The sequence below is a fragment of the Nannospalax galili genome, unplaced genomic scaffold, assembly GCF_000622305.1.
Source record: "Nannospalax galili isolate Female #2095 unplaced genomic scaffold, S.galili_v1.0 scaffold934, whole genome shotgun sequence".
Classification (NCBI taxonomy): domain Eukaryota; kingdom Metazoa; phylum Chordata; class Mammalia; order Rodentia; family Spalacidae; genus Nannospalax; species Nannospalax galili.
In genome coordinates, this window is record NW_008334762.1 from 589,778 (window position 1) to 599,107 (window position 9,330).

General features: G+C 35.5%; 1 protein-coding gene across 3 annotated transcripts in view; it reads left to right on the forward strand.

Moving 5' to 3' along the window:
• Positions 1-9,330, forward strand: part of Wwp1 (WW domain containing E3 ubiquitin protein ligase 1) — a 123,859-nt gene that overhangs the window by 68,610 nt on the left and 45,919 nt on the right. For all 3 annotated transcript variants that reach the window (XM_017797235.2, XM_017797234.2, XM_008829462.3), the window contains 5 exons: positions 4,829-4,924; positions 6,228-6,402; positions 8,544-8,598; positions 8,683-8,767; positions 8,872-9,000. In XM_017797235.2, the coding sequence (XP_017652724.1) occupies positions 4,829-4,924; positions 6,228-6,402; positions 8,544-8,598; positions 8,683-8,767; positions 8,872-9,000 (540 nt within the window). The remainder of the gene's footprint in view (positions 1-4,828; positions 4,925-6,227; positions 6,403-8,543; positions 8,599-8,682; positions 8,768-8,871; positions 9,001-9,330) is intronic.

Consider the following 9,330-nt stretch of genomic DNA (forward strand, 5'->3'; position numbering starts at 1 on the left):
TGTAACAGTTTGCTCCAAAATTTAGCAGTTTAAAAGTATAAGCATATTATATTGTGATATCTGGAAGTGGCCTAGCTGAGTACTTCTCCTTAGAATCCTCATGAACTTGGATTAAATATGTCAATGGGGGCTGTAGTTATCCAGAAAACTGTTAAGTATACCAAGAAAACTGAATTATGCCTGTGTGCACACTGGCATGTGTGGATAGCTTAGTAACTGACAGCATCAGATACCATAGTATGTGGTGGGGAAGATGACAGTATGAACAGCAAGATTGATTGAAAGTTAATTTAAAGCTGGACTTGGTGACACAGGACTTTGATCCCATTTGTTTGGGAGGATAATGCAGGAAGATTGGAAGTTCAAGGCCTGCCTGGTCAACTTAAATTCTGCCTCACAATACAAAATTTAAATTTAAAGAGCTTGGGATATATATAGCTCAGTGATAGAGCTCTTGTGCCATGATGACCTAGGTTAAATCCCCAGTACTTCAAAAGAAAGAAAACTTAAAGAAATAAACCCTTAGTTTTCCTCCTGGAGCTAGGACTGCTGTTCCATGTTGGGGTTTCTTTTCTGGAGAACTTCTGCTTTTGGGAACACCAGGTACATTGAAGGCTGAGTTTCTCTTCTAAATCGGGATGTAAGAGGACCTTAGGCTAATGAGTGAAGGTTATACATAAAATGTCAAACATGCATCATGTTTTTCTCAAAGAAATCACAGAATATTCACAACTAGTATTTTACCTTTTTACTCAGGAAATTACAATTAACTTCTATTCAAGATACCCTGCCTCCCACCCTCACCCTCAAAGACTATAAATGTCAACAACAGGAACATTACATCATATCAACCTTCAATTAATTCCATCACCCACAAACCTTACCCAGAGACATAAATTCCAAGTAGTGTTTTGGTACCCTATTCATGAAATACCTGCAGGAACCTGTTAATCTGAAAGAGAGACAAAAGAGTCAAGGTAGAAAATGTTACTTGAGAACCCAAGAGATGGCTCAGTGGGTAAAGGTATCTGCCACCAAACCTGACAACCTGAGCTCAGCTTCTGGGACTCTCATGGTGAAATGAGAGAACCATCTCCTGCAAATTGTTCTCTGACCTTCAGATATACATTGGCATACATGTGCCCACCTACCCATGCACGCAAAATAATGTAATAAATTACAATAAAGTTTAAAATTAATTTCTTCAAAAGGAAAATGCTATTTGAAGAAAGGAGACTATTTTTAATATTGTCAGAGGGTGAGAGTAGGTATCTCAAACATTAAACATTAGCCAGGTTTGTTTAAAAGGGATACTCAAAGAATTTAAAGTCTCCTGGAACTGTAACTCAGTGGAAACTTTAAATGATAAAGGTAAAGAAACTTGCCAGTAAATAGAGCAAAAAGGTAAATGTGTAGCAGAAGCAAAGATGAAACATTAGATGATCAATCACCAAGTCTGATAAGCAAAGTTTCAGCAAAAAGAAAAAAAGAGATCCTTAACAAAATGATAAGAAAGTTCTCAAATATGAGTAACATATTTTTCCTAATGGAAAAATCATGTCAGAACTCCCAATAGTAAGAGAAAATAGACCTATTTTTAAATAATTCCACTATGTACATTTTCTTTTTGAGACATGGTCTCCCTGTAGTGGGGCTGGCCTGGAACACACTATGTAGACCAGGCTGGCCTTGAATTCAGATCTGCCTCCCGAGTACTGAGATTAAAGGTGTGTGCTACCATGCCCAGCTCAGTGTGTACATTTTTGTACATTATTGGCACCCCCTCCAGATCTTGAACATGTTCAGAGATGTTTTTAGAGTACAAAACAAATCAAGTGTTATTCTAGTCAGATGACATCAGACTTGTCAGAAATCAATAGAAGTAGGAAACAATTATCTTAAAGGCTGAGAGAAATTGTGTACAATGTAGCAGCACAGTTGAATTTGGACAGCTAGGAGGATATTGGAATAGTTTAGGAAGAATTAAGGATTTTCTGTGTTCAGGGAAGAGACCTATGGCTTCATATTTCGTAGTAAGAAGTATCAATGCATTCTACTTGAAATTAAATAAGTAATAGTAAGTTGAGCATGTTAATAAAAAGAGGTAAATGCCAGATCTGACCAAATGATTTGGAAATGTTGCCTTGGGGACGAGAACATAGAGTGATGGAGCTAGTAGACACTGTTGTTTTAGCAGTGTGACCCATAGACTGTATGAGTCTTATCTACATGAAGGTACGTGCAATTTTGTAAACTTGGAGGTAGTACAAACTATTTGAAAAGTATATCATCTTGATAAAAGTTAAAGCTAGATTTAAAATAATGAAGAGAACTTGTTGAAACCAGGGAATATTGAAATAAAATAAAAATTCAAAGATTGATTATGGGAATTAGTGCCTAAAAATAGCAAACGTACCATTGCTAGGAATCTTCTGGACCTTCATTTTAGGTTATTAAACTTTTATACAGGTAAAGGGCTCATTGATATGTGTTAAAAGTTGTTCCTGAAATGCCTTTAAAATTCCCTATTTAAATTTTACCTTCCATGAACTGTTTGTTAGAAGAAACAAATGAAACAAATTCAAAATTTCTGGTTAATTATTTTAATGAAATGCATACATTTTTGAAGTGCAGAATAGCATAAATATTGGTGTAGTACTTTATACTATAATAAATTTTAATAGGTAAGTTTAGTAATTTCTGTGGTTTTTGTGTAATTGCAAACTTGGGGATCTTTATTGTTCACGGTTAACACTTGAGCATTTTATGACTTAAATTTCTTAGATGTGACAAATTATTGAACTACTCTGTGTGTTATTTATAAGCTCATACGTATGGGTACAGCCTAATTACGTACACTTTTATTTAGTATATGAAAATAATCTAAGGAAAGTAAGTGAATAACATAAGACCTCTTTGAAAATAAATTAAAATTAAATTGGACTCCTGTGTTTAAGAGAACTGAAAGTATTTTCAATTTATTTTACTTTAAAATTGAAAGTGAAGGCTAAACACTGAAACATCACGTTTCTAAGTTTATTCTTTGAAAATTTCATGTATCTTGATCACATTCTGCCCTACCCCCATCTGCCTCCCTTCGTCCAACTCCCCCTGGACTCCCCCAGCAGAGCTCCCTCCTACTTCCTGTGCTTTTTTTTTTTTTTTTTTAAATATAGCCAGTTGAGTATAATTAGTACTGCCAAATGTACATGGGTGTGGGTATGGCCATCCCCCTTCCCTAAAGAAAAGTAATGCTCAGTCCTCCAGCAGTTGTCAACTGCCAGTAGCTCCGCAGCCTTGGGAGCTCCACCACACTTCATGCTGAAAGTTTTAACTGATTTGATCTTGTGTAGGACTTAATACAGTTAACCATGACTGCTGTTAAGTTCATGTGTGCAACACTTGTGCCATGTCCAGAGGACATCGTTTGATAGCACTCCTCCCCATCCTCTGGCTCTTATTCTTTCTGCCCTCTCACTCATGATGGTCCAGTGGTCCTTGAGTCTTTGCAAAAGGGTTTGATACAGACTTTCCAGCTACAGCTGAGCACTCACAGTCACTTATTCGGCACTTTGAACAGCTGAGTCTTTGCATCAACCCCTACCCACTGCAGTAAAAAGCTTTTCTGACCAAACTTGAGAATAATACAGATACATGGTTATAAACATAAATAGTAAGAAAGCAGTTTGAGAACATGACCATTTAGCAAAACAGCATTATCTCCCCTAGGGCTTAAAAGTTCCTTAGCTGTAGATTTTGACCATGTTTATGGTACCAGATGTGAATTCCCTCCAGTGGAACAGGCTTCAAGTCTAATTAAGAGAGCTGTTAATTATCTGTACAAACAGTCTTGCCACTGTTGTACCTGTGAGCACATTTGCCTCATAGGTCAGTATCATAGTATGCAGTGGTGGGTAAGTCCATTGATATTTTTTCTCTCCGAGGAGCCAACATAGCACCTTTCAGTACTGTGAATGCTAGCAAGCAGGGAGAGGTTTTTATCTTTAGTTGTTTTCTCCTACACTATATTAAGAAAAAGCAGAGAAGAAGAAACAAGGATCTGAGAGGAGAAAACAAGAGTGGAGAAAATGTGAGATTGAGGTCCTTTCAGAAAAAGATAAATCTGTGATGTCATTCAAATGCCTCCCAAAATCAGGAGCAGGATAGATGTGCACAGTGAGGCTTCATATGCATAAAGATGACAGAATTGTCAGGAATAGTGCTATTACATGTGTCGTTAAGGCTGTTTCTGCTAAAACCCTTTTAGATGTATAATTTTGAAAACATAGGCAAAACTGTTATTAATTATTGGCATTTGGTGCCTTGGGCTTGCTGTTAAGGCTGAGTTTCTCTATTATTTTTCTTTTCTGATAATTTGAGAGATTACAATTTTTTTTTTTTTTTTTGTCTTTTTGAGACAGGGTCTCCCTCTGGTCCCAGCTGACCTGAACTTACTATGTAGACCAGGCTGGCCTTGAACTGACAAAGATCCACCTGCCTTTGCCTCCCAAGTGCTGGGACTAAAGGCGTGCACCACCACACCCGGCCCTTTTCTGATAATTTGAAAAATTATAAGTTAGTAAATTTTTAAAAATTTAAGTATTCCATCCTTTCTGCCATAACTGTAATTTTTAGTTTCCAATTCCATCATTAAGAGGCAATATTAAAAGATCAAAATACCTTTATAATTTTCATGTATATGTATATGTGTCTATGTAGTATGTATATATGGTCTTGTGAAGTAAAGCCTATTTTTAATTCTCTTAACTGTAGGAAATTTTCAGATTATCCTAATACATTGTTTCTTATTTTTGTATCTTTATTAAAGGTGGGAACAGAGGAAAGATCCTCATGGTAGAACCTATTACGTAGATCATAACACTCGAACTACCACATGGGAGAGACCACAGCCTTTACCTCCAGGGTAATGCAGCACATTATGTATCTTTAGTCATATTTTTATTATGTGTAACTTTTAAATTATTCATAAGGGTAAATTCAAGGATAGTCTCTTCCTAAGTTTTAGACAGTGGTTTTCATGAAATAAGCTTCATATTATGACTCTCAATGGATATATTAACTGAATGACTATAATATGGTGATCCTGTTATATTTAAAATAAACCTTATGGTTTGCTATAATGTAATGTCTTATCAATATTTTACATTGGTAATTTTTAATATACTATCACAGGACCAAAGCCTGAATACTTCCTTCCATTAAAAAAATTCACAAAAATATGAAAAGAGAGACATTCTATTCTGAATACCAGAGAAGTGTGTTCTAAACATAGAGAGAATGTTTGAGGGGAATTCAAATAGTGTGATTCAACTAGCTATCAATGCAGTACGTATAAAGAATTATTTTTTAAAAACCAAACAAGATCAATTTATGATTAACCTTGAGAGAGAGCCTAGTAACACTAACTTTATTTAGTGTTTTTACTCCTTTAAAACTGTATAATTTTTGGTGTAAAGTAATACAAGTTTACCTATAATAATCATAGATTTTAATTTTGGACCAGTCTAATATTACTTATATCATTAAATCTCATGAAATATAATAGCATAGGTCATTATTTATGGAGAATCACACATACATTGTTTGACCTCATTATATTTTTAATAGTAAGTTTAAAAGAACTTTTAATTGGCTATTGGAAGGATTCCAAGATAATCATAGTATAAAATTAGTGACAAGCATTCACTTCATAGATGCTAAGTAGTAGAAAATGCAAGAGATAAACAGAACCTTGATGTCTGTTAGAATTCTCATTGGTAGAGATACAGGGAGAGACATCTGTTCTTCTGGAATTAAAAGAACAGCATGACTTTTTTTGAAGAATATCAGTACTAGCCAGTCATGGTGACTCATGCCTATAATTTTAAACCTGGGAGGTGGAGGCAGGAAGAGCATGAGTTCAGAGCCAACCCAAGTACATGGAGAGTACAAGTCCAGTTTAGTTTACATGGGTTCACCCTGTCTCAAAAGACCAAGGACTGGGATGTAGCTCAACACATGGAATACTTGCCTTACATGCTCAGTGCCCTGAGTTCTGTCCCTAGCAATGCAAATAAATAAAGTAAAAAATACTTTTGTTTTTGGTTATTTTATTATGTCTTAGACTTGATTTTTAAATTATTTGAGTGAATTATTTGCTACTTTTTAGTTTCTTATATCAAGAGATTACTTATGGCTCAAATTTTATTATTGTTTATTTATGGTAGTTGGGAAAGAAGAGTTGATGATCGTGGAAGAGTTTATTATGTGGATCATAACACCAGAACAACAACCTGGCAGCGGCCTACTATGGAATCTGTTCGAAATTTTGAACAGTGGCAATCTCAGCGGAACCAACTGCAAGGAGCTATGCAACAGTTCAACCAACGATACCTCTATTCGGTAATTAGCAAATTGAAAGATGTTAATATAACTTTTTCCCTTAGGTCCCTTTCCTACTTCAGTTACTTTCTAAAATATGTATAGTTTAAGTTTTTGTTTCTTTGTTTGTTTCATTTTGTTTTGGATTAATCTTTAATATTTCTACTATGGATAAATAAATAAACTTTCTTGAAAAATTTCAGACCTTGGAGTATTTCAGATTTTGGGTTAGGGTGCTCAACAGTAAATACAGTAATTAAGAAATTTTATACTGTGAAGGTTTATTTTGTTTCTATGTGATACTTTATGTTTCATGGAAACCTTGGGAATTGGACTGAATTAAGTATTAGGTATGTGTCAAAAATACTTTTTTTTTTCTGCTGGAGAGGGCTTGGCTGCTGTTGCAGAGGACTTGGGTCAAGTTCCCAGCACCCGTGTAGCAGCTAACAACCGTCCTTCATTCCAATTCCAGGTGATATGATCTCCACAGGCAATGTACAACATGGGTGTACTTACATGTAGACAATACACTCATACACATAAAGTAAAAATAGTAAGAATAATAAAAATAGGGCTGGAGAGACGGCTCAGCCGTTAAGAGCACTGACTGCTCTTGGAGAGGACCCGGGTTTGATTCCCAGCACCCACATGGCAGCTATGAGCCATCCTTAACTCCAGTTTCAGAGGAATCCGAAGCCCTCTTCTGACCTCCACAGCACTGCACAACACGGGTGCACTCACTTACATGCAGGCAATATACTCATACACATAAAAAAATAAATAAAATATTTTAAAATAATAAAAAAATACTTCCTGTTATATAAATAGCAGAACCTTTGTAAGTGGATAAAGGTTTAGTTACCTCAGTAGAGCACCAAATCTGGGATAAGAGTCCAGAACATGTAATCTGCTGGCTCAGTAGAGCCATCAAGTAGCTAAGTTAGGCCTTTCAGGGGACCTATCTTTTATCATGCACTGTCCTGCTAACTTTGAGCATAAAGAGCTACTGCACTCAGCTTGACTTCAGGGTTTCTACAAGATGAAAGGGAAAGGGAAATTGAAAGGAGAAAGCTAGCTTTCTTCTAGCAGGCCCTTGTACTCAGCAAGCCCCTGAATATTTGCTTAGCAAAGGATACCCTAATCTGAACCTTCTGCTTATACCTCATCAGCCAGTACTGATTACTCTGCCAACCCAGGTGCAGTGGACTGTTCTGTATGGAAGCATTGCTACCTCAAACAAAACTAATGGTTTAATTGTCAAGACAGATGGAGTGAAGATAAATAATGAATACAGTTAACAACATGTATGACAATACTATGAAATGCTCATTAAGATGTATGTATATTATCATTAAGAAATTATTTTGCAGGTAATGGTTTTTATACTTATTCTTTTAGAATTCATGAAAGAATGTTTATATTTTCTTCAGGATATATTTTTAGATTATAATAATATATAAGTATGCATTAAATATATCCACATATAAATATACGAGGGGGTGGCAGCTGGAGAGATGATTCAGTGGTTAAGAGCACTGGCTGCTCTTGCAGAGGACCCGGCTTTAGCTCCCAGCACCCACATGGTGCTAACAACTGTCCATAACTCCACTTCCATGAGAATCTGATGCCCTCTTCTGACCTCTGTGGGTATTGTATGACACAGGTACATTTACATACATGCAGGCAGTATGCTCATACACAAAAAAACTAAAAAATAAAATATTAAAAAAAATATACAGAAGATAATAAGATGAACATTTATCTCTGTAAAGATTATTCTGGGGTTTAATACTGGTTTGATTAATTAGTATTTGTTTTAATAAACACTTTGATAATTTTTCTATTTTTAAACAAATAATAAATATTGTCTCATGGTTTTATGTACGTTCTTCACCCATTTCCTCTCATTCTTTGAAGGACTAGGTTAAATATTGATATCAGCACATTATTTATAAATCTTTTATAAAAACTAATAATTATATCAATTGATTGGCTAATTTCACATCATAACATTTTTAGAACTTTGTTTCTTGAACTTGCTGTATTCATATTTATAGTATTTTTAAAAATTATATGATTGTCACATTGCTTAGCTTAGTGTATTAATATATTCTTGGTTAAAAACACTGTTTTATTTCTGCCTCCACCCCTTTTCTAATCAGGCTTCAATGTTAGCTGCAGAAAATGACCCATATGGACCTTTACCACCAGGCTGGGGTAAGCAGATATGGAGGTGGTAAAAATATGTGTAAGATATATATATACATTGTTATTCACTGTCATCCATATTTTCTGTTTTAGAAAAAAGAGTGGATTCAACAGACAGGGTTTACTTTGTGAATCATAACACAAAAACAACCCAGTGGGAAGATCCAAGAACTCAAGGGTATGTATATACTATAGTTTTACTTGGATGGATGGATGGATGGAATCAGTGGGCCTGAAGTACTTAGAAATATTCACTTTGTGATTATGATTTTTATCTTTCAGCTTACCAAATGAAGAACCCCTGCCAGAAGGATGGGAAATTAGATATACTCGGGAAGGAGTTAGGTACTTTGTTGATCATAACACAAGAACAACAACATTTAAAGATCCACGCAATGGGAAGTCATCTGTGTAAGCAGAAACCTGAATTTCTAAATGCTGCACTGTGGGGCTGAAGAGATAGCTCAGCAATTAAGAGCATTGGCTGCTCTTGCAGAGGACCCTGGTTCAGTTCTCAGCACCCACATGGCAGCCAACACCCATCTGTAACTCCAGTTCCAGGGAATCCAGTGCTGTCTTCTGACTTCTGTGGGCATTGCATGACATGGATGCACTTATATACATGTAGACAAAATACTCATACATATAAAAAATTTAAAAATAAATAAAATACTTAAAAAATAGATGATGCTTAGTAAAGAGAAAAAAGGTTTAGTCTCTAAATGTAGCCCCAAGTTTAGC